The sequence below is a fragment of the Octopus sinensis genome, unplaced genomic scaffold, assembly GCF_006345805.1.
Source record: "Octopus sinensis unplaced genomic scaffold, ASM634580v1 Contig15687, whole genome shotgun sequence".
Taxonomy (NCBI): Eukaryota; Metazoa; Mollusca; class Cephalopoda; order Octopoda; family Octopodidae; genus Octopus; species Octopus sinensis.
The window spans coordinates 25,757-53,406 of NW_021833869.1; the positions used below are offsets into that span (position 1 = coordinate 25,757).

At 38.7% G+C, this 27,650-nt stretch overlaps 1 protein-coding gene and 1 long non-coding RNA gene across 2 annotated transcripts in view; both read left to right on the forward strand.

The window, feature by feature from the left end:
* LOC115230506 (integumentary mucin C.1) overlaps nt 1-13,872 on the forward strand; it is a 33,890-nt gene extending 20,018 nt beyond the window's left edge. The window contains exon 2 of the mRNA XM_029800667.2: nt 11,513-13,872. Coding sequence (XP_029656527.1) covers nt 11,513-12,006 — 494 coding nt within the window. The 3' untranslated portion in view covers nt 12,007-13,872. The remainder of the gene's footprint in view (nt 1-11,512) is intronic.
* A 2,291-nt stretch (nt 13,873-16,163) lies between these two features.
* On the forward strand, nt 16,164-16,975 carry LOC118761609. Its single transcript, XR_004997506.1, has 2 exons — nt 16,164-16,560; nt 16,816-16,975. It is a non-coding gene; the product is annotated as an uncharacterized LOC118761609 (long non-coding RNA).
* The last annotated feature ends 10,675 nt before the right edge of the window (nt 16,976-27,650 follow it).

Sequence of the window (27,650 nt, forward strand, 5' to 3'; positions counted from 1 at the left end):
CCGCTGAGGTCGACTTTGCCTTTCATCCTTTCGGGGTCAATAAATTAAGTACCAGTTACGCACTGGAGTCGATGTAATTGACTTAATACCTATGTCTGTCTTTGTTTGTCCCCTCTATGTTTAGCCCCTTGTGGGTAATAAAGAAATAGGTATTTCGTCTGCCGCTACGTTCTGAGTTCAAATTCCGCCGAGGTCGACTTTGCCTTTCATCCTTTCGGGGTCGATGTAATCGACTTAATCCCTTTGTCTGTCCTTGTTTGTCCCTCTGTGTTTAGCCCCTTGTGGGTAATAAAGAAATATATATATATGAATAAAGGAAGTTAGTTGACTTCCTCATTGACATGGCTGACTGACTACTCCAGGTAGACATAGGTAGACATACAAGTGATATCACCTCTGATTGCGCAACTGCTGACATACAATCTCTGCCGGCCACTCCTTGTCTCTAGATCTTTCTTTATATACATCTCTCTCTCTCTCTCTCTCTCTCTCTCTCTACACCCAAACAAATATCATAAATGAATGGCTAAACATTCCTTTGTAGCTGGATGTCCCAGGTATTTCTTTTGTCCAACCAATATTGACGAACAAACACTAAAAAAAATGTATGTTAATGAAAGAATGAAACTAGGATTAAACATTTTTGTCTTTTTATAGATACCAATTAGGTTACTTCCCAATCGAGAGTTTTGGGTTCAGTTTTACCATGTGCCATCTTGGGCAAGTGTCTTCTATCACATCCCTGATCCAGTCAAAACCTTGCGAGTGGATTTGGCAGATGGAAACTGAATGAAGCCTGTCTTAAAGAATCTGTGAATAAAAGATACTTCCGAGGTATAATTAAAGCTGTATATTTCATTTTGTGTATTAAAATACAGCTTTTGTACATTGGAAGTATCTTTCTCTTACACAGGCTTCTTTCAGTTTCTATCTACCAAATCCACTCACAAAGCTTTCATTGGCTTATGGCTTTGATTAAACACGCAGTAAGACTGAACCTAAAAGTTCATGATTAGGAAACAACCTAATAAACCCTTAAAAAAACAAAACCTTCAACATTTAGATCAACCATATCCAGCCTCTCACACCTACCCAACAATGTCATTCAAATCATAAACAACTTGCCAGCCCTGTGCCATCAAAAATGACAGCTAATTGTTGAATTTTATATGTAAAAAAGGTACAAAACCAAGTTTTTAGTTTAATAGTTCTTTTAATACCAAATTTTTTGTGAAAAATCTCTCTGAAACTTCCATGCCTTGACTGCTTGTTTCCTTCAAAACAATTTTAAAGTTTTCCTTCCTTCTTGTACGACTTTGGCTACATAAAGCTGGCCATGACTAAATATGGGAGCTGGCAAATAAATACCAACTTTATTGAAGCTCTCTCCTTGTGATTTATTTGTGGTCTTGGCAAAAGCTGGCCCACACATACACACGCACACACATTCACATATACCTCCCTTTTTACATGCACACACATACTCACATAGAGGTGAAGTGGTTTGATTTGTTTTTTCACAAACACACACACACACACACACACAACATTCACATAATAACAACCATTGTGTGTAGCTAATTCGCTATACACACACACACACACACCGTCAGTTTGTCATTACCCCTTCCTTTGTCAGTCGTCTCTTGTGATGGACAAAAATACCAGAACTATCTATGGATTTTTTATACTATGCAAATCAGATAGTAGAGGTCCTAGTGTTTCATTTTAGTTGTTTAGGCAAATACCACATCCTGAAACCCGAATCTGACACCATAGAAAGAAAAAAAAAAACCCACTAGCAATTACCAATCAGATATATCGAAATTACAGCATCAACCAATCAGAAGCCAGTATAAATTATATTGCCAGCCAACTGCTACAAGTGTTTTTTCCTGGTAGCAAAACCAAAATGATATCTTGGAATTTTTAAGTTAGTTGTGTGTTTTGAAGTTAGTTGTTTGTTTTATATATATATATATATAAAATATATATATATATATATATATATATATGGGCCAACCAATGCCTTGTGAGTGGATTTGGTAGACGGAAACTGAAAGAAGCCTGTGTATATTATATATATATATATATATAGAATATATATATATAGAGTGGTGTGTTGTGTATGTAGTGATGTGTGTGTATGTATGTATATGTGTTGTGTGTGTATGTATGTAGGTGTGTGTGTGTGGTATGTATGTATGTGTGTTGTGTGTATATGTGTGTGTGTGTGTGTGTGTGTGTATGTGTGTGGTATATATGTATATGTGTGGGTGTATGTATGTATATGTGTGTGTGTGTGTTGTGTATATATGTGTGGGGGTATATATATATATAATGTGTGTGGGTGTGTGTGTATCATCATCATTTAACGTCCGCTTTCCATGCTAGCATGGGTTGGATGGTTCAACTGGGGTCTGGGGAGCCGAAGGCTGCACCAGGCCAGTCAGATCTGGCAGTGTTCTACAGCTGGATGCCCTTCCTAACGCCAACCACTCCGAGAGTGTAGTGGGTGATTTTATGTGCCACCGACACAGGTGCCAGACGAGGCTGGCGAACGGCCACGCTCGGATGGTGTTTTTATGTGCCACCGACACAGGTGCCAGACGAAGCTGGCGAACGGCCACGCTCGGATGGTGTTTTTATGTGCCACCGACACAGGTGCCAGACAAGGCTGGCAGACGACCACGCTCGGATGGTGTTTTTATGTGCCACCGACACAGGTGCCAGACGAGGCTGGCGAACGGCCACGCTCGGATGGTGTTTTTATGTGCCACCGACACAGGTGCCAGACAAGGCTAGCAGACGACCACGCTCGGATGGTGTTTTATTTTTTTTTTTGTATGTATATATTTATTTATATCTCTTCTCTCTCTATATAAACGGCAGTTTGTCTGTGCGTTTTCTGTGTGTCTGTTTTCTCGTACCCTCACTCTGACCACGGCTTTCAACCGATTCTGATGAAACTTGACACACACATAGCCCAATGTCATAATTCAAAACTAACGCAGCGAAAATTTTGAAAAGTTCCCCCAGTTCTGAAAAAAATCGATAAATTCGACATGGGGTCGAGAATCAGAAACCCAGACCGTCTAGGGGACGCAACCCCACCTTTTTTAACTCTCAAAAAAAATTTACCATCATTTTTTTTCCATTTTTTTGCTATTTTTTGGCTATAACTCTCTAAAAATGCTTTATAGTTATTTCCCTTACAAACCTGAGCAACGCCGGGCGATACTGCTAGTATATATATATATAGTGTGTGTGTGTGTATGTATGTATATATTTATTTATATATATATATGTGTGTGTGTGTGTATGTATGTATATATTTATTTATATATATATATATGTGTGTGTGTGTGTGTATGATGTATATATTTATTTATATATATATATATGTGTGTGTGTGTGTGTATGATGTATATATTTATTTATATATATATATATGTGTGTGTGTGTGTGTATGATGTATATATTATTTATATATATATATGTGTGTGTGTGTATGTATGTATATATTATATAATATGTGTGTGTGTATGTATATATTATATATATATATGTTGGTGTGTATGTGTATATATTATATATATTATGGTGTGTGTGTAGTATGTATATATTATATATATATGTGTGTGTATGTATGTATATATTTATATATATAACGGGAAGCTTTATGAAAATAAACAAAAGACGAAGGCAGGTGGAAAACAGTGTGTATGTATGTATATATTTATATATATATATGTGTGTGTGTGTATGTATATATTTATTTATATATATATATATATGTGTGTGTGTATCTATATATATAAAATTGAAGAAATTGGAGTCAGGAAGAGGGGTTATTCTGAAGGTGGATGAGCTCTTTATTGTACTCTAACACATTCCTAATGGAATACAATACTAAAAGGTGATAAGGGTTCGCTGCCCTGCTCGCAGTTTATCAGATGCAGCTGTGCATTGTTAACCAACTACAGGAGATGTTCTCTTGAGGTTAAAAACTTTGCAGCAGAGTCTGTTCGAACAGACAGCCATGTTGAAGTGGCTATGAATATTACTTGTCAATACAATTACTGTGTTGATTTCTTAGAGAGATTTTAGAACTAACATTTATTCTTTTATATATATATGATAGATACGATAGATATATATGTAAAAAATGTAATATATAAATAAATATCTATAAATATGAACCATCCGATCTGATTACCTCATTTTTTCTAATATATAATACCTGTACATCATCTCCAAACCTTCCAATATATATATATATATATATATATATATATATATAATATATAAATCAGGCCATAATGAACATTCATGCTTATAGATATATATATATATATATATATATATAAATTAAATTAAATTAAATTAGAGGTAAAACCACTTTGATTTAATCCTAAATCTAATTTTTCCCTGAAAGTTTGGATATACTTCCTAATATTATTATTGTGTATATATATATATATATTGGCACGTAAAAAGCACCATCTGATCGTGGCCATTGCCAGCTTGGCCGTTTGCCAGCCCCGTCTGGCACCTGTGCCGGTGGCACGTAAAAAGCACCCACTACACTCACGGAGTGGTTGGCGTTAGGAAGGGCATCCAACCGTAGAAACATTGCCAGATCAGACTGGGCCTGTTGCAGCCTTCTGGCTTCCCAGATCCCCAGTCCAACCCATGCTTGCATGGAAAGCGGACGTTAAATGATGATGATGATGATATATATCAGCTTCAATGAAGCTATTCTGTGTCACTCAGGCACACAACTATGAGTCCACTGCATTTTATCAATGAAAACTGTAAGCTAATGAAGTTTATAAGATAATAATTTATTCCTTTGTCATCTCATTTTCCTATGTATTTGTGTGTGTGTGTGTGTGTAGACTATTTCAGTCATTGGACTTTAGCCATGCAGGAGGGGGCACAGCCTTGAAAGATTTAGTTGAACAGTCCCTACTTTATCACAAATACCAGCTGATTCTTGAGGGGACTTAGCAGAGGGTACGCTTACAAACGTTTGGACCAGACTTCAAATTCCAGACACCATCCTGGCTTCATCTTTTTGGAGAAAACATATCTATGACTAGTTCTGTTTATTTATGCATCTATACAAGATGCTGATATGTTTCCTATTTACAGTTCCTTTTAGATTACTCTTATATATTACTAGCAGTATCGCCCAGCGTTGCTCGGGTTTGTAAGGGAAATAACTATAAAGCGTTTTTAGAGAGTTATAGCCAAAAAATGGAAAAAAAATGATGGTAAATTTTTTTTTTAGTTAAAAAGGTCAAGTTGCGTCCCCTAGACAGTCTGTGGTTTGTGTTTCTGATTCTCGACCCCATGTCGAATTTATCAATTATTTTCAGAACTGGGGGAACTTTTCAAAATTTTCGCTGCGTTAGTTTTGAATTATGACATTGGGCTATGTGTGTGTCAAGTTTCATCAGAATCGGTTGAAAGCCGTGGTCAGGGTGAGGGTACAACCTAACAGACACACAGTAGCACACACAGACAAACTGCCGTTGTTATATAGAGAGATTTAGACATGGCTGTGTGCTTAAGAAGTTTGCCTCCCTGTCGCATATATGTGTATATGTATGCATGTCATCCTTATCGTTTAATGTTTGTTTTCCATATTGGCATGGGTTGGACAGTTTGACTGAGGTCTGGAGAGCTAGCGCTGCACCAGGATTAGAGTGTGTATATACACACTACACTTTTACACTTTTACTTGTTTCAGTCATTTGACTGTGGCCATGCTGGAGCACTGCCTTTAGTCGAGCAAATCAACCCCAGGACTTATTCTTTGTAAGCCTAGTACCTATTCTATCGGTCTTTTTTGCCAAACCACTAAGTTACGGGAACATAAACACAGGTTGTCAAGCGATGTTGGTTGGGGGTGGGACAAACACAGACACACAAACATATACACACGCACACACATATATATATATATATATATACACACACACATACATATATACGACGGGTTTCTTTGATTTTCCGTCTACCAAATCCACTCACAAGGCTTTGGCCGGCCCGAGGCTATAGTAGAAGACACTTGCCCAAGGTGCCATGTACAGAACCAGGGCTTCTCTCTTTTTCCTTCTATGATAATCTCTCTCTATGCATATATGTGGTTGTGTGGTAAGAAGCTTGCTTCCCAACCACATGATTCCAGGTTCAGTCCCACTGCTTGGGGCCGTGGGCAAGTGTCTACTGTAGCACCAGACGAACCAAATCCTTAGGAATGGATTTGTCAACACAAACTGAAGGAAGCCTGTCGTGTTTATGTCTTTGTGTTGGTGTTTGCCAACCCCACCCCTTGGTCACTGCTTGATAAGTGGTGTTGGTGTGTTTATGTCCCTGCAACTTAGCAGTTTGGCAAAAGAAGGAACAAGCATGGCTATGTGGTAAGAAGCTTGATTCCCAACCACATGGTTCCAGGTTCAGTCTCACTGCGTGACACCTTGGGGAAGTGTCTACTATAATCTTGGGTCGACCAAAGCCTTGTGAGCAGATTTGGTAGAGGGAAACTGAAAGAAGCCCATCGTATATATTTGTGTCTTTTTGTCCCCCTCCCCACCATCACTTGATGACCAATGTTGGTGTTTACATCCCTGTGACTTAGCAGTTTGGCAGAAGAGACCAATAGAATATGTACCAGGCTTACAAAGGTTAAGTCCAAGGGTCGATTTCTTTGACTAAAAAGTGGTGCTCCAGTATGGCCACAGCCAGTCAAATAACTGAATCAAGTGACAATAAAAGAATATAGTGTGTATATTTTTTAGTTGTTTCAGTCGTTTGACTGCGACCATGCTGGAGCACCACATTAAAGAGTGTTTTAGTCGAACAAATCGACCTCAACACTTATTCTTTGTAAGCCTAGTACTTGTTCTATTGGTCTCTTTCGCTGAACCACTAAGTTACGAGAGCATAAACACACCATCAGTTGTCAAGCAATGGTGATGGGGTGAGGGCAAACACACACACATATATATCATCATCATCATCATTTAGCGTCCGTTTTCCATGCTAGCATGGGTTGGACGGTTCAACTGGGGTCTGGGGAGCCCGAAGGCTGCACCAGGCCAGTCAGATCTGGCAGTGTTTCTACAGCTGGATGCCCTTCCTAATGCCAACCACTCTGAGAGTGTAGTGGGTGATTTTATGTGCCACCGACACAAGTGCCAGACGAGGCTGGCGAACGGCCACGCTCGGATGGTGTTTTTTATGTGCCACCGACACAGGTGCCAGACGAGGCTGGCAGACGGCCACGCTCGGATGGTGTTTTTATGTGCCACCAACACAGGTGCCAGATGAGGCTGGCGATGACCGGCTTCTTTCAGTTTCCATCTGCCAAATCCACTCAAGGCTTTGGTTGGCCCGAGACTATAGTATAACACACCTGCCCAAGGTACCATGCAGTGGGACTGATCCTGGAACCATGTAGTTGGGAAGCAAACTTCTTACCATGCAGCCACACCAGTGTGTGTCAGTTTGGAGGCGCAATGGCCCAATGGTTAGGGCAGCTGACTTGCAGTTGTAGGATCGCGGTTTCAATTCCCAGAACGGGCGTTGTGTGTGTTTATTGAGCGAAAACACCTAAAAGCTCCATGAAGCTCAGTCAGGGGGTGGTGACGATCCCTGCTGTACTCTTTCACCACTCTTTCTCTCTTTGCCTGCTCGCTTAGCCAGCGGGGTGGCGTCGTTCGAAGGCTAAAACAATGCGAACGCATTGTGACCAGCAATGTGTAGCAACATCTGATGGTCTGGTCGGTCACGTGATATATATATATATATATATATATATATATATATATATATAATCATTATACATCCACTTTCCATGCTGGCATGGGTTGGATGGTTTAACTGGTAAGCTGGGGAGCTGCGCCAGGTTCCAATCTGATTTGGCAAGGTTTCTAAGGCTGGATGCCCTTCCTAACACTAACCACACTGAGAGTGTAGAGCGTGTTTTTTATGTGCCACCGGCATGGGTACCTGTGGTAGATGGAAACTGAAAGAAATCCGTCATATATATATAGGGGGAGAATTCACAAAAAAAAACCAAGACGAAGATATATATATCTTTATGTATAAAAGTCAAGTTGTGTGTCTGTCTCCTACGATTTAGATTCCTAATTAATCCCACATTTTGTGGTGCATTTTAACCAAAACCGGGTATCTTATAGTCGTGATTCATATCGAGCCCTTCTGGGTATTTGCGCGCGTCTACGATGAGTCTACGATTTTAAAAAAAATTTACCATAATTTTTTTCCATTTTAATGCATTTTTTTTTTGCTATTATATAAGGGAAATAACTCTCTAAAAATGTCTACGATGAATCAACGATTTAAAAAAAAAATTTTGGCTATAACTCTCTAAAAATGCTTATATAGTTATTTCCCTTACAAACCCGAGCAACGCCAGGCGATACTGCTTGTATATATATAATCAGAGGTGATGCCAGATCATCGGCGTTACTCTGGCTCACCACAGATTTCGCATACGCCTGCTCAGAGAATTTAACATTCCCCCCCGCTTTCTTTTTAGCTCCAAATAGCTTTTTATATCTAGCATTTGACAACAGGTGTTGGTATGTTTATGTCCCCATAGCTTAGCAGTTTGGCGAAAGAGACTGCTAGAATAAGTACTAGGCTTAAAAAAATAGAATCTTAGGAGCGATTTCTTCAACTTAAAACCCTTTAAGGGCAGTGCTCAAGCATGACCACAGGGAAATCATTCATCATCATCATCATCGTTTAACGTCCGCTTTCTATGCTAGCATGGGTTGGACGGTTCAACTGGGGTCTGGCAAGCCCGAAGGCTGCACCAGGCCAGTCAGATCTGGCAGTGTTTCTACAGCTGGATGCCCTTCCTAACGCCAACCACTCCGAGAGTGTAGTGGGTGATTTTTATGTGCCACCGACACAGGTGCCAGATGAAGCTGGCAGACGGCCACGCTCGGATGGTGTTTTTTATGTGCCACTGACACAGGTGCCAGATGAGGCTGGCAGACGGCCACGCTCGGATGGTGTTTTTTATGTGCCACCGACACAGGTGCCAGATGAGGCTGGCAGACAACCACGCTTGGATGGTGTTTTTTATGTGCCACTGACACAGGTGCCAGATGAGGCTGGCAGACGGCCACGCTCGGATGGTGTTTTTTATGTGCCACCGACACAGGTGCCAGATGAGGCTGGCAGATGGCCACGCTCGGATGGTGTTTTTTAAACCACCGACACAGGTGCCAGATGAGGCTGGCAGATGGCCACGCTCGGATGGTGTTTTTTATGTGCCACCGACACAGGTGCCAGATGAGGCTGGCAGACGGCCACGCTCGGATGTGTTTTTTATGTGCCACCGACACAGGTGCCAGATGAGGCTGGCAGACGGCCACGCTCGGATGGTGGTTTTTTATGTGCCACCGACACAGGTGCCAGATGAGGCTGGCAGACGGCCACGCTCGGATGGTGTTTTTTATGTGCCACAGACACAGGTGCCAGATGAGGCTGGCAGACGGCCACGCTCGGATGGTGTTTTTTATGTGCCACACAGACACAGGTGCCAGATGAGGCTGGCAGACGGCCACGCTCGGATGGTGGTTTTTTATGTGCCACAGACACAGGTGCCAGATGAGGCTGGCAGACGGCCACGCTCGGATGGTGTTTTTTATGTGCCACCGACACAGGTGCCAGATGAGGCTGGCAGACGGCCACGCTCGGATGGTGTTTTTTATGTGCCACCGACACAGGTGCCAGATGAGGCTGGCAGACGGCCACGCGGATGGTGTTTTTTATGTGCCACGACACAGGTGCCAGATGAGGCTGGCAGACGGCCACGCTCGGATGGTGTTTTTTATGTGCCACTGACACAGGTGCCAGATGAGGCTGGCAGACGGCCACGCTCGGATGGTGTTTTTTTGAAACCAGTAAAAGAATAAAGGAATGTGAATAAATAATCTTTACATTTTGACCAAATGATCTAAATGTTAAAGGGTCAAGTTAGCTGAAGAACCGGAAAGATGTAGATGGGGAAACTTCTCTGCGTGCAGCGGACCCTTAGGTTACTGAGTCCTGGTTTTGGAGTAGAGATACTCTATGACTCTTCTTCATCTCATCATCATCATCATCGTTTAGCGTCCGTTTTCCATGCTAGCATGGGTTGGACGGTTCTACTGGGGTCTGTGAAGCCGGAAGGCTTCATCAGGCCCAGTCAAATCTGGCAGTGTTTCTACGGCTGGATGCCCTTCCTAACGCCAACCACTCCGAGAGTGTAGTGGGTGCTTTTTACGTGCCACCTGCACAGGTGCCAGACAGAGCTGGCAAACAGCCACGAACGGATGGTGCTTTTTATGTGCCACCGGCACGAAGGCCAGGCGAGGCTGGCAACGGACACGAAACGGGGCAGTGCTGGCAACGGTTGCGAAACGGAAGGTTCTCTTACATGCCACCGGCACTGGTAACACATCTGCAATTTCCATTGATCGATTTCGATCCTCATAAAAGGTAAAGGTAAGGTAATGATCCCTTTCAGTTATGAATGACCATAGGATTGCACCTAGAAAGTTCCCTCCGAGGCACATGTCCAAGCAAGGTTTTTACGGAAAGCCAGCAGTCGACCATGCATACTAGGCTCCCTTTTCCATGCCGCTGATGTTATCCAAGGGAAAGGCAAAGGGGCCGATACAGCTTGGCACCAGTAACATTGCAACTCGTTTCTACGGCTAGGTGAACTGAAGCAGCATGAACTAAAGTGTCTTAAGAACACAGGACACAGCCCAGTCCAGGAATTGAACTCACAACCTCATGATTGTGAACCCAATGTTCTAACCACTGAGCCATGCACTTGGCCTCATATGAGGTGATTAAAATAGTTGGTGACAGAAATCTCTCCCACTCATGCCAGCTTGGAAAAATGGGCATTGAAACACTAAACCATGTTAGCTCTATGTTCTGGATTTTAAGCTAGGGCCACTACCAAAATGTTAGAATTGGGTCCAGAGGATAAATGAATCAAGTGCATATATTTTTTGATCCATTTGATACCTATTTCTTTATTACCCACAAGGGGCTAAACACAGAGGGGACAAACAAGGACAGACATAGGTATTAAGTCGATTACATCGACCCCAGTGTGTAACTGGTACTTAATTTATCGACCCCGAAAGGATGAAAGGCAAAGTCGACCTCGGCGGAATTTGAACTCACAACGTAACGCAGACGAAATACTGCTAAGCATTTCGCCCGGCGTGCTAACGTTTCTGCCAGCTCGCCGCATCTTGCCTAAGACCACCCACTGTTTTCTGATACAACTTTTCTATCATACAATGATTTAAGTTAAAACTTTCGAAGATTCATGCTAATTTGTTCCAAACATCACTTCATTTGTTTCCAAAATAATTGAAACAGTTGTGTATTTAAATAGAAATCTAGTAACTTTGAAATAAGTGGTTTAATTGCCTTTTCTTTTTCTTTCTCTTTTACATAGAAGTAGCTGCTGAAGCAAACACTACGATTGCAGCATCAAACACTACGACTGCGGCACCAAAAACTACGACCGTGGCACCAAAAACTACGACCGTGGCACCAAACACTACGACTGCGGCACCAAACACTACGACTGCGGCACCAAACACCACGACTGCGGCACCAAACACCACGACTGCGGCGCCAAACACCACAACTGCATCACCAAACACCACAACTGTGTCACCAAACACCACAACCGTGTCACCAAATGTGACGACTGTGTCACCAAATGCGACGACTGTGTCACCAAATGTGACGACTCCAATGTCCACCACTCCAGTTCACACGTCAACCCACTCGCCAACCGTTAAACCAGATAAACCTTCAAAATTCCGAGTCGATATTTTCTTTGCTGGAATGGCTGTAGGAATTGGTTTGGTGGTGATTGTGGTAATTATCTACCATTGTTACCAAGCTAAACGAGGTACCAATGTGCCTTATCGAAACATATAAATACATAACTCTTCTTATTACTTTTTTTTGTTGTTGTTTTTTGTTGTTTTTTTTAGTTCTATTTTCCTTTTAATTTCTACTTTTGTTAATGAACAAACACTTGACTAATTTTCTCAATTAACTTAGCGTAATGTTTCAAATTAGCACTTGAGTGGTTGTATGCATGCATGCATGTATAATACGTTTATACATGCTTGTGTTATATGTATATATATGTACTTATGTGTGAGTGACGTATCTGTTTGTATGCACTTATGTGTGTGTGTGTGTGTGTGTGGCTGTATTGTAAAATAAACACTACATTAGGATTAAATACTCAAGGGGAAAACACTAATCTTCCTTAATCTGTTACAGTTGGTTGTTGTAAGTGTATGTGTTCTGTTTAATCCAACAATATTCTCCAAATGATTGTAACCAAGGCTGTGGAGTCGGAGACAATTAAGGGGCAATTTGAGTCAGATAAAATAGACCGCCATCACTTGATTACATAGAGGGGTCAGAGTTGAAGTTTTTATGTTTCGACTCCACATCCCTTATTGTAACCATCATTGTTCAACTATTATACCCTAAACTAGATGCTCCTGTATTATTAATATAATAAGCATTTTATGATGGGAGATTATGAAGATGGGAAGCTAGCAGAATCCTTGACACTTTGGAGAAAATTTGTAGAGTGCAGTTTCTTCTGATTCTTCACGTTCTTAGTGCAAATTCCCCCAAATTTTCTGGCCTTGTTCCTGTTAAAGAATTTTTTTTCTTAAACCAATCAGAGGGCGGCAGAATTCGTAAGATGTCAGATAAAACCTTGTATTGTTTCTTCGCATTCTGAGTTCAAATCCCACTGATGGTATGGTTAAGTAACCAGTATTGTTAGTATTAAGGTACTGAAAATTCTGTCTGAAATTTCTTGCAGGCATCTGGCATGACCCCTACTCCCAACCTTATATGCACTACAATTTTTGTTTTAAAATGCAAGGGGATTGTTGTTGTTGTTAAGTGGTGGTGGTAGTAGGGTTGTCCTTTTTTTTTTTTTTTTTTTTTTTTTTTACTTCCCTCTTTCTTTCCTTCTTTTCACATGATAGAAACAAAAAGGTAAAACACAAGTCAGAAACTGGGATGTTATTTAGCCTTCCTTTTTACTGACCAATCAGCTGTGCTTTAACCCTTTAGCATTCAAACCGGCCATATCCGGCCCAAAAGTATTCTGCCTGTTTTATGTTCAAACTGGCCAGATCTGGTCTCTCACACCAGCCCTACAATATCGTTTTAAAAATTAACAGCTACCACATCAAAATCTCAAAGCTACAAGATAATGCATGATTAGTTCAAGGCAAAGTGGATAAAAAAAGGATTAATTTTGGCAGAATAATGCGAACGCTAAGGGGTTAACCAATTTTTCCTTGTCTTATGTTTTCCTTTCTTCAGACTTCATTCTGCTCTAGCTCTAAACTTCTTTTTTTTTAATTTCAAATGAATTAGGTTGTGGCCCTCCTTGTTTCCTTTCTGTATATGTGTGTGTGTGTGTAAGAAAGTGATGGGGGTGGGATATCTTGTTTATCTTTTCTTTTTCTGTCTGTCTGTTTAATTGTGCCATGACGATTGTGACAAGAGAAATTTAATTTCTGTTGGGAAGAAAGAACTAGAGGAGTGGTGGGAGGACAGATAAGCATTATTGGTTTATTTTTGTTTTATAATTTGTAAAGAGATTTTGAATGATTTTATTTCTCACATTCTTTCTGTTTCTCTACTCAGTCTTTCACTCTCTCTCTCTCTCTCTCTCTCTCTCTCTCAAACTCAACATAGCCACATCTTATTCTGAGTTGAGGTCTGTAAAACTACAAAACAAATAAAAGTGGAAAAAAAAAATCTTTTTTGTTGTTGGTACATTTTTTTGTCATTTAATCTGTCTTCTCTCTTTCTTTTTTCTCCACTTAGTCTGTTATTCATGTAATACAAGGACAAGGGTGAGTCAAAAAGTTATGCATTTTGTTCAGGACAGGTATAATTACCAACAGAGGAACATGTATCATACATTAAAAATGAAGCGGGTCCTCTGTGGATCTCATCCCTACTTCTCAACATAATCACTGTTTCTCTCAATAGCAATGTTCCACCTTCAAATGAGAGCATGTATCCCTGCCATGTAAAATTCTATTGACTGTTCTTTGAGCCACTTCTTGACTACAGTTTTCACTTCCTCGTCACTGGACTATCATCTCTTCGGCCCCATGAAAGGGGGTTTGAGAGGCAATCATCATTCCAGTGACAAGGAAGTGAAAACTGTAATGAAGAAGTAGGGATGGGATCCACAGAGGACCAGCTTTATTTTGATGAATGATACACGTTCCTGTGTTGGTAATTATACCTGTCCTAAACAAAATGGCATTACTTTTTGACTCACCTTTGTACAAATGTTATTATCATCGTGGCTGCTGTTCATCTGTTGTGAAGCTGTGGGTGAGAGGCAAGTTCTTGTAAGCACCCAGAAGTATGCATTTTAATTTCACCCAGATTTAAGACACCTGTACGGGAGACATGCAAAAGACACCCAGCACTTTCTGTAAAGTGGTTGGCATTAGGAAGGGCATCCATCCTTAAAAGCCAAGCCAAAACAGATAACTGAAGCCTTGTGCAGTTCTTCGGCTTACCAGCTCCAGTCAAAGCACTTAACCCAGGGGTTATCAACCATTGTGGATAGTTTTCATATATTAAATTGTGTAGGTTGAACAATGTAAAATGTTAGGGGAAGAAACCCAACTGTTTCTTGTAATACATACCAATACATCTGAAGCAGGTGTTCTCAACCATTTTTTCTTATCTATGGATCCCTTTGATTACTTGAGAGTGAATTTGGTAGACAGAAACTGAAAGAAGCTTGTCCTATTTATATGTCTCTGTGTTTGTCCCCCACCACAACTTGGCAACTAGCATTAGTGTGTTTATGTACCCCCCCCCATAAAGAGACTTAAAGAATAAGTACCAGACTTATTGCAGTTGATTCGTTCAACTAAATAAAAATTCAAGATGCTGCCCCAGCATGGCCATAGTCAAATGACTGAAACAAGTAAAATATTAAAGATATGATGCTTTTGTGTAATAGCAATGATATTATAAGTCCAAAATGTTGCTTTTTCAAAAAAACCCCAAAAAATTTCTCACCATTCTATAGCAAAGCATTTGCACTACACTGACAATTTTTATTATCTTGTCAGCTGGAGATACGCTAGTTTGACCAAAAGAACCAGCTGTTGCATGCAAAAATAAATATTGAAAAAAACACATTTGGATATACGACAATTTAACTTAATAGCAATGATGTATGTTAGTTAGTTAGTTAGTTAATTTTGGGCTCAAAAAGCAAAAAGCAAGGCCATGTAGGGGGACATGGAGTTATGTACAGGGTGGTGTTCATGTAAAGAGTTCAGGCCACTTGTGGTCAAGGGAGACTTTGAACCGAGCGGTCAGCGGCATCCTCACCATCTCGTCCGGCAGCTTATTCCATGGATCCGCAACCCGGACGGAGAAGCCCCTCTCCTTCAATTGAGATGAAATCGTCGCAGATAGAGCTTTTCGGAATGACCCCACAACCAACGCTCTGGAGCAGGAGTGAAGAAAGCTCTTTCGAGAGGTTACACTTTTGACTTATGATGTTGTGAGCAAGAATGAGATCACCACGGGGTTGTCATTTTCTAGAGAATAAAGGTCGAGCGTCTTCAGCCTTTACCAACACACACTGTTGTGAGGGGGGGGGTGCCTGCACCTGTGGTGTTTGTTTTGAGATAACATCTCTTATGGCAGTGCTTTTCAAACTTTTTGCTGGAGCGGAACCCCAAGGAAACATTCCACTGGCTCGAGGAACCCCTGTGCAATAATTTAATAGTCTTATGCACACATATCTGTACAGGAGAATTAAAAATTACTGCTGATTTTAGCAGTTTTGTAACTTCTTGCAGAACCCCTAGACTGTACTGGCGGAACCCTGGTTGAAAACCACTGTCTTATGGACTTAATGTTTTAAAAACATAACAAATAAGAGAAACAAAAGCTCATGCCAGCAGCAAAGAGCCAGATACATTTTGGACTTTTTTGGGCCTTTTTAAGGGCAGCTCCTCTCAGCCAGTCACATGGTCAGACAAGGATTCACCACCTCTGATATAGGTAAAGGTGATTAAAGACTTCACTGATGTTGCAAATAGTTGCTCAACTGGTTAATAATCCGGTATACACAATTGAAGCCGTATTTAATTAAAATAGCCATCTATATATCATACCTAATGTATATATACTGTTGATAGGACATTAACTGCAGTATTTGTCCTGAGATAACATTGCTTATGGATTTTTTGTGTTAAAAGCTCAAATATCAGAGAGAGAGAGAAAAATTCATCCTAGCAGGGACTAGAATCATAAACTTATTGCAGTGCTCAGGTAAACTACAGCTCAACAAAAAATGCTAAAAGTTGGGACAGAAACTGGCCATGGGCCAAATAAAGATGGTAACGAAAGCTATATGCACAGTACACAGAATAAAACACAAAAAGAAAGGATAAGTGAGTTTGGTAGACGGAAACTGAAAGAAGCCTGTCGTATACATGTATATATATATATATATGTATGTGTTTGTCCCCTCAACATCGCTTGACAACCAATGCTGGTGTGTTTACGTCCCCGTAACTTAGCGGTTCGGCAAAAGAGACCGATAGAATAAGTACAAGGCTTACAAAGAATAAGTCCTGGGGTCAATTTGCTCGACTAAAGGCGGTGCTCCAGCATGGCCACAGTCACATGACTGAAACTAGTAAAAGAGAGTATAAACAGTCATAAAGAGGAAAAGAGTGCTTAGGTATATCAGAAGTGTTGTTGAGTTTTGAAGGATATGGTATCCCCAGCGCTAACAACTGACATGGATACTTTATTTCATGCTGCGACAATTCTGAGTTTCAGAAAATAAAAATGTTTCTGAAATTTATGGACGCTGTGTTTTTATTATTTTATAAACATACCTATGGACGATAGAGGTATTGAACTCAAAAAGGTGATCAAAGTTGTTGGAAACTTGGTGGATAATCTTGTCACCTCCTAGGTATTGAAACTTTGGTGTGTTAATGCCCAAAGAAGAAATACATTCAAGATACAGTAAGTGACAGACAGAAGGTATTCTTGTTGTACATCTTTTGACAGCTTCCTGTAGATAGATACTCTGAACCAAATGGTAGTTCCAGACTTTGAGATGCAAATTGTGTGGACACAGCAAAGCTGTATATAGCTTCCATCCTTTAGAATTCAAAGCAGCCATATCCAGGCCCAAATATTCTACCTCTTTTAGGTTCAAACTGGCCAAATGCTGCCTCTCGTAGCTGCTGTACAATGCCATTCTAGAAATATACTGTCACATCATTGAACTCTTCAAGCTTCAAGATAATGTATGATTAATTGAATATGAATAAAAAAAAGCATGGTTGCTCTTGCGTACAGGTCTATCCCTTACAACCCTCTCCGGATCAGCATCCCTAATCTCGTGGCTTATAAGTGCTGGTGCCACATAAAAAGCACCTGTGCTGGTGTTGCATAAAAAAAGTACCCAGCACATGCTGTAAAGTGGTTGTTGTTAGAAAGGGCATCGAACCATAGAACCCATGCCAAAACCGACATGAAATGTGAACAGCCCTTCAGCTAGTCAGCTTTTGTCAAACCATCCAGCCCATGCCAGCATGGAAACCAAACAATGATGATGATGATACATTTACCAGAAAAATCTGAATGCTTAAGGGTTCAATGCATGGCTGGTGAACAGCGAACAAACATCCTCAGTCATTTTGACTCTTTTAGAAATAGTCACATGTTTATCATACCCAATGTATATACACAGTAGGCAAGATACTCTGTAATTTTTGTTCCAGATATAATTTCTCATAGATGTGCTTTGTTAAAAAACACTATTTATTGGATAGAGATGAAAACTCATCCAGGCAGCAGCTAACAAGAACACCAGGTCATCCAGCAAAGACCATTATTAACAATAATGCCCAAGTTATATTCACTAGACGCAGGAGTGGCTGTGTGGTAAGTAGCTTGTTTACCAACCACATGGTTCCGGGTTCAGTCCCACTGCGTGGCATCTTGGCAAGTGTCTTCTACTATAGCCTCGGGCCTATATATATATGTGTTTGTGTGTGTGTGTCTGTGTTTGTCCCCCTAGCATGGCTTGACAACCGATGCTGGTGTGTTTATGTCCCCGTTACTTAGTGGTTCGGCAAAATTGACCGATAGAATAAGTACTGGGCTTACAAAAGACTAAGTCCCGGGGTCGAGTTGCTCAATTAAAGGCGGTGCTCCAGCATGGCCGCAGTCAAATGACTGAAACAAGTAAAAGAGTAACAGACTTCTTAAAGCTGCTGTTACTGGTGTGAAGAGAGTTGATAAATTCCAGGGTAAATTCATCTCAAAATGTTTCTAAGTATATGTGTTTACAGCCAGATTGAGTTGCCTGTCTACAATCCATTGCTGCATTATGTCCTGGTCAGATTACAGGAAAGGTGTGAAGTACAAGTGGGTGCTAAAAAATTCCTGGCTTTAAAGTTATCATGAAAGGCCTGGTTGGTGGCCCAACCTTCTGAGTTCTTTTACAGGTCTTAGAAAAACTGAAGGACCGCTGCAATAAGTGTGTGAACCTGAGAGCGAGAATATGTTGAATAAGACCATAATTAACTGATCCTCCTGTATTTTCTTTTACCCAAAACCAGGAACTTTCCAGCACCCCTTTGTAAATGCTAAAGGGTTTAAATTTGGTGAGTTTGGAGGCCACAGTTTTGGTGCTACATGATTGTAACCATTGTTTGATGCTCATTCTTGGGTTACAAAGGTTTTGTGAGAAGGAGCTGAGTCTTGTTGAAACATGTATGGCCTCCTACTGTGCATTTCGTCTACCCAGGGCCCAGCAACTGACACTAGCACCTCAACACATCCAGCAACATTAATTCTAAGATTTTGAAGAAAGATGAGGTGACATGACATGATCTTTGTTATTCATCATTCCTAAAACCATCACAGAAGGTGGGATGGTCATGGTTGAAACATTTCTGATCATTGATTGTTTTGAACAATTGTCACAACAGCCACGACACCAAACTATTGGTATAAAAACAACTACTTGAACCACTACAGCAAAATAACCCCGCACCACTATACTAACACCACCATCACCACCATGACCGTCACCTCAACTACCACTGCAACCTCTATTGCCACAACCACCACCACTTCACCATCACACTACAACTACCACCACATTTACCACTATTCCCACCACTACTACCACCACCACACCACCATCCCCACATCAGTCATTACCATCGTCATCATCATTATCATCACATCAACACCAACACCACTACTGCAACAACAACAAAAACAATAACACCCCCACCTCTTCACCAATTCTCAATACATGACACATCCTAGCGTGGCAAGCTGGCAGAATTGTTAGCACGCTGGGCGAAATGCACTAAGGGGTATTTCATCTGCCTTTATGTTCTGAGTTCAGATTCCACCGAGGTCAACTTTGCCTTTCAACCTATCGGGGTGGGGGGTAGGGGGGGTCGATTAAATAAGTACCAACTACACACTGTCATTGACTTAACCCCTTTGTTAGTCCCCTCTATGTTTACCCCCTTGGGGGCAATAAAGAAATAAATATATGACACTTTCTTTAAGGACCATGAACTGCCTGTCTCTCTCTGACTCCCTACATGACTCTATGATAGTTCTCAAATTGTTTAACTCCTTCACTGTGAGTTTAGAAACACACAAGATGATGTGTGAATTCGCTTCATACATACATACACAGATTCTCAGACACACACACACACACACACACACTTATGTATAACCATTGCTCCATATATATATCATATATATATATATATATATATACTTTATTTAAAACAGCAGAAAATTCAACAAAATCTGTTACTCTGAGTTTCTCGTTGCCGTTCATCAGACAGTTTTTGTCAGAAAAAACTGTCTGATGAACGGCAATGAGAAACTCAGAGTAACAGATTTTGTTGAATTTTCTGCTGCTTTAAATAAAGCATATTACTCTACCACTGGTATTTGAGTACTCTTTTTTTCCACCTTGTTTCACATTTATGTGTTTACTCCGGTATATATATATATATATATATACACACACAGACATCTGTATGGTTGTGTATATGCTTGTATGTCTGTCTATATATATATATATATGTATGTGTATGTGTGCATGTGTGCGTATATATATAATTAAGAGAAGAAAATGAAGATTTAATGGCTGATAATTAATTTATTAACATTTTGATATGTTAATAAATTAATTATGAACCATTAACCCTCCATTTTCTTCGCTTAATTGAATATAGTTTATACGCTTAATTTATATGTACCGTATTTGACGGCATATTAGACGCACTGGCATATTAGATGCACCCTCATTTCAGCAGGTCAAATTCAGGAAAAAAAGTTTTAAGTGTATTTAAGCATATATTGCTGAAAGCAGTCTAGCAACACATTACAAAAGCAGAAAACATTGCTGTATAAAAGCAAGCATACAAAAGGAAAGCACACAAATTACAATAGTAATCATCTTTAATCATCTTTTTAACCAGAAAACTCTTCATCATCTTCTACACCAGAAAAGTCTTCTGATATTTTTTCTTCATAATCAGCAGGCATTTTTTGTGCAATGGATGTTTTTGTACGCATTGAAACCCTTCCGTTTCATAAACCTGTAACACCAACCTTCTGTTCCTGCAAAGTTCTGTATCCCTCGTTGTTCTGCTACTTTCATGGCCTCATGAATTATCATTTTGGTAGATACACCTCTCCCTGAGTTTCTCTCATCAAGCACCCACGTTTTTTATATCATCCTCAAGTTCTGGCCAATGTGGGGCTGGGCAACGAAGGTTATGTTTACCTTTCTGTGCTCTCATCAGCTGCTCTTCTTGCTGTCGCCAGACACGTATCATTTTTTCTGTAGGTGGTGGCCCAAAAACCCTTGCTGCTGCTCTATTTCCATGCTCCTTGGCATAATCTACCACTCGTAGTTTGTAGGAGATTTTGTAGCTTGATCTTTTTGCTGCCATAGCCATGAGGGTGCTTGTACTGTTGTAGTGTGTTTTGTTATGATCATAAACTTTGTTGTACCAAGATATCCAACCTACCTCTGTATATACACGAACTCGCAACGATCATGTGCATTCCGTAGTTTTACTCCTCACCGTCAGATGGCATCGAGTTAGGGTTCCGATCAGCTGATATTAGTAAACGTGTGTCATGGATCGCAGCCTAACAATTTACGGTAGATTGCTTTGATTTTTACGATAATTCGTATTTTAAAGTAATAATACTGGTAATAATAATAATAATAATAGCAATAAAATAATGATGCATGAGTACGGAAAATATCATTAAGGCGTTAGCGTAGGTAGAAATACTTATCGTAAGCTAGGTTAGTGAGCGTCTGGGAGAAGATTAGCCTACGGGAGGGTCTTGACTTCGCATATTAGACGCAGGGCGATTTTTTGAGCCAAATTTTTTGGAAAAAAGTGCGTCCTATATGCCGTCAAATACGGTATTTATTTTAGAAAATTTTTTTCCCCAGAAATATAAGGTATAAAACCAGTCAGTGTAACCTAAAATGTATTCATTCCTTCAAGAAGTCACTATACCCTCACCGTTTGTTTTTACTGTTTTGTTCTTACTGTCCTTGTTTTTGTTACAACTTTAACCCTCCGCAAAAATCCTAAATTTCATTTAATTTGCTTTGTGGGAAGAACTGTTTTAACAAAATTGCATCTTGTCCCAATGTTTGAAACATGGAGTAGATAAAAACAAGGGACAACTGATGAAGGGAATGTTCTTTATGTTGCCTGTCTCATTTCTCTGTTTGTTTCTTTCGCTATTCGAAAAAAAGTTCATTTTTCCATGTTTTTTTTAATGTTCTTGTTTCTCATTTTGTTCACGTTTTTTTGACGTCCTGTACCCATATATGCATATATATGTAGATATGTACATATATGTATGTATATATGCATATATTATATAATTATATATATATATATATATATATATATATATATATATATGTATATATATATATATATATTACTCTCTTTTTCTCTTTTATTGTTTTCAGAGCTTTGACTGCGGCCATGCTGGAGCACCGCCTTTAATCGAGCAACTCGACCCCGGGACTTATTCTTTTGTAAGCCAGTATTATTCTATCGGTCTTTTTGCCGAACCGCTAAGTAACGGGGACATAAAAACACACCGCATGGGTTGTCCAGCAATGCTAGGGGGACAAACACACACACAAACACCACACGCATATATATATACATTTATACGACGGGCTTCTTTCAGTTTCCGTCTACAAATCCACTCACAAGGTTTTGGTCCGCCCGAGGCTATAGTAAGAAGACACTTCCCAAGGTGCCACGCAGTGTGACTGAACCGGAACCATGTGGTTGGTAAACAAGCTACTTACCACACAGCCACTCCTATATATATATATATATATATATATATATATAAGATATATATATATATTATATATATATAATATAATATGTAAATTATATAAATAAGGATAAGATTGTTATTTAAAATACAATTGTGGTCTTAGAGTCAAGTTTTGGTTGGTATATCTAGCATAGTGGTATCTCTTAGATACCTTTAATTATAATTTTATATATATATATAAATATACATACACAACAGGCTTTTTTAAGTTTCTGTCAACCAAATCCACTCAAAGTTTTGGTCAGCCCGAGGCTAGAGTAGAAGACTCCTGCCCTAGGTACCAAGCAGTGAGGCTGAACCCAGAACTATGTGGTTTGGAAGCAATCTTCTGACCACACAGCCATGCCTGGGTCTCTCTCTCTTTCTCTTTATATATATATATATATTTAAAATTAAGGATAAAATCTTTACAAGAAATTATCAGTAGTTAGCGTGAAAAACCTCGTAAGAGAAAAAATCCGTAAATTTTTCCACTTTGAAAATATTTATTTATTTTATATAGAGGGTACTATTATTCATAGATACCGCACGCTAGGAGGGACCCTTGTGGTCAAACTATAAAATACCGCTAAAAAATTGTTTATTTTAGTGAGTTTGACCGCAAGGGTCCCTCCAGCATGCGGCATTAATGAATAACAGTACCCTCTGTATATTATATATATATATTATATATATATTATATATATATAATATATATATATATATATACATATGTACATTTATATATACACATACACACACGTATATACATACATACATACAGCATATATATATATATATATATGCATGTATGTATAGATAGATAAATAGATAGATAGATAGATAGATAGATATTTATGTGTGTGTCAAAAACATAAACTCACACGCATGTAGAAACCCCACTCGCATGCATACACACACACATACACACACACCCACCACACACACACTCACCAAGTTATCTTAACAAGGTGTGATAACACCCTCTATATTAGCAGCTCTCGCGACACACGCGACGCCAGGATTTGTTTGCTCTTTCTTATCTTCATTTCTTCCTTTCCTTCTTTCGACCTGTTCCCTTCTCTTCCACCTCACACACACATACACTCACTCATGCACAATCTTTGAGGGTTTGTGTATGTGTGTGTATATATATATATCTATATATATATATATATATATATATATATATATATATATTATATATATACACACACACAATGTATATATATATATATACACACACACACAAATGTATATATATATGTATATATATATATATTATATATATATATATATACATGTATGTATACTCACACATACATGTATATATATACATATATATAAATGCCTATGAATAAGTATACATGCATGTGTGTGTATGTAAATATATATATATATATATTATACACACACACACACACACACAGGTATATGTACACATACTTCCACTTATATATACATATATAAATAAATGTATATTCCCCCTTACACATACACACACACTTTCTCTCACACACACACACACACACACGTATATATATATACAAACGTGTATATAGACACATGCTCCCACTTGAAAGACGGCATGTTTTACAACTCACCTTAAAGGTAAACTTACCTGGGATCATTGCAGAAATGAACAACAAGAAGAGAACAAATGGTGTGATCTTTTCCCTCAGGGATCACTCTTTTCCAGTTTCATTTCTTTATATCGTTTCTACATCTTTGAATCAACTTCCTCACTAGATTCTTCAAATATTATGAAAGATACATAGCCTCCAAAAAATACATAGTTCCCAAAATCTTCAATTTGTGTGTATACACATACACACACAGACACACACACGCACACACATGTGCATGTGTACACATACATAGAAGGATATACACACACACACACACACATATATAATATATACATATACACACACATACACATGCACATATATATATATAAACATAAAAATTTACATAAAAACAAACAGTATACATATGCACACACACATATATATATATACACATGCACACACATACATACATAAATATATGCATATATATATATACATAATATACAGAATATACTTCAACTTGAGACTGGGCACAACTTTCCTAAAGTACCTTCCCACCAACGAATATATATATATATATATATATCTATATATATATATATATATATAACTATATATATATATATATATAGTTCTTTATTGCCCACAAGGGGCCAAACAAGGACAGACAAAGGGATTAAGTCAATTACATCGACCCCCAGTGCGAAACTGGTACTTTATTCATCGACCCCGAAAGGATGAAAGGCAAAGTTGACCTCGGCGGAATTTGAACTCAGAATGCAACGACAGACGAAATACTGCTAAGCATTTCACCCGGTGAGCTAACGTGTCTGCCAGCTCGCTTTATATATATATATATACATAGCTACATACATACATATATACATTTGTGTGCATGCATCTCTCTCTCTCTCTCTCTCTCCTCTTATATATATATATATATATATAAATATATAATATATATGTATATATATAACAAAGTGCAGTCTCTGTGTGTACCCCAAAATACGAACTGTTGCACTTCATCGTGCATAGAAAGCCACATGCTATTAGAAAACTTCTAAAGTCACCACCATCATCATCGTCATTATCATCATCACGATCACCACCATCATCACCATCATCACCATCACCATCATCATCATTATCATTCATCATTTAACGTCTGTTTTCCATGCTGGAGCCAGCGAGCTGCAGGGTTGCACCAAACTGCAGGGTTGCACCGAGCTCCAATGTCATCTTCGGCATGATTTTTGCAGCTTGATGCGCTTCCTAATGCCTGCCACCAACCTCGCGAAGTGTCATAGTAATTATAATAATAATAATAATTATTATTATTATTGTTATAATAATAACAATAATAATAATAACATTGATAATAATAATAATATTAATAACAATGATGACTACTACAACAACTACAACAACAACAACAACAGCAAACTTCTTATGTAGGTACCTGGACATAATTTGGATTGTGGAATTAATCGATTATAGCTTCCAGCACATCATTGGTATTTTATTTTATTGACCCCTGAAAGGATGGAAATCAAAATCGACTTCAACTGGATTTGAACCCTAAGCACAAAGAAGGAGAATAAATACAGCCAAGCAGTTTTTTTTTTTTTTTTTTGCTCCTATCAAACACTTCTGTTGTTTCACCAAATGATGATACAGAAACTTATAATGATTATTATTATTATTATTATTATTATTATTTATTCCTTATTATTATGACCACCATCATCATCAATATTTGTCATCTCTAAAGAAACCACTGGGAAAGAAACAGCCTTTGTTAAAGATTGTCTGAGTATTTGAATTCTAAGAAAATTAACTGCAGGAACCACATGCTGACTTTTGGACAATTGTTTCACTACAATTTACTTGGACGTTGTGGATTTTTACCCTAAAACTTTCGGTCAGTATAGTTCTTATTTAGTTCTTTTGATGTCATTCTAGGCAAACCCATTGCTTATTTCATGTGGACAAACCCTTAGCTTATATTATGTAGACAAACTCTTAGCATCTTTCATGTGGACAAACTCGGAAATTATTTCATGTGGAAAACTCATAAATTATTTCATGTGGACAGACCTGTAACCTACCTCATGTAGACAAACCAATAACTTAATTCATGTGGACAAACCTATGCCTTACATGGTGAGGACAATATAACTCACATTATATGGACCAGCTCAAACTTTACTTCACATGGACAGATCTAAGAACCACATTTCTTATTAGTGTCTTATTCAGTTTGGCGGAGCTTTCTTCCATCTCAACCATTTTGCCTGATATTTATGCATCAGATCTTCTTCACTGAGAAAGTGACAAGACTGGATAACAACTCACTCAATGTACCCCCACCCCGCTCACTTCTTTCTTTGCTCCCCTACCACCACCACCACCACCACCACACATACACATTATTAATATCATTATCAATAATGTGTGTTCTGACCCTTAAAATCCCTCAATCCCTTCACTTACCTTAATCCTACCATCCATCCCTCCTTCTTTCAGGGCTGAACCCTAACGGACCTTTTTTCTCTGTATGATTTTCATCTCTCTACACACATCAACTTATAGAATTTTACATTAGAAACTGAACACACCTATGCCATCACCAAGGAAAATTCTTCTTCAAAACATTATAGGCACCGTCAAGTCCTCAACTTTTTGATCTAAAATTTGAACAAAAAATTTTTAAAATAAAAAAATATCATCCCAACTACCAAAATTAAATTAACCGTTTTGCATTCAGATTATTCTATCAAATCTAACGCTTATCTATTCCCATTGTTTTGAAATAATCATGCACTTTCTCGTAGCTTTGAGATTTTGATGCGGTAGCTGTTTGCTTTTAGAAGGACATTGTAGAATGGGTGTAAGATGCCTGATCCAGTCAGTTTGAATGAAAAACATTTAAAATATTTGGGCCAAATAATATCCACTTTAAACACAAAAGGCTTAAATCAAGATATTCGTTTTGAATTATATTCTTCACCAAAATTCCATTCCACGAATGATACCACAACATGTCAGTTGGTTCCTACCATCCAAGTATATCTGAGTGTTCAAATAGGTTTTTGTCTTTGTAGGAAAGCAGATTGAATAAAAAAAAATAATATTAAACTTAATTACATTTAAGAAATTCTATCATATGTATATTTTTTAAGATGTCCATAAGATACACTGATATATATAACTGTCCAAATTCTTAATTATATTACCGATTAATTGAACATGCAAATGCAATCAATTTGCAATCAATTTGCTCATTAAGAAATATAAATGTGAAACAGTTGAGTTGACAAGATTTTCTTGTTGCTTGAAGTGATACAAGTTACCCACGTGAATTACATAACCAGATCTCTTTCATCTGCATGAGTCAGTCATCCTATACCAGTCATATATCGTGGGGAAACTTATTTTATTCTATTCTATTGACTCACTACCATTACAGAACATTTTCCTTGAAATTTGTGCAGCAAAGTGAAACAAAAACAACAGAGAACCCTCCCCATTATC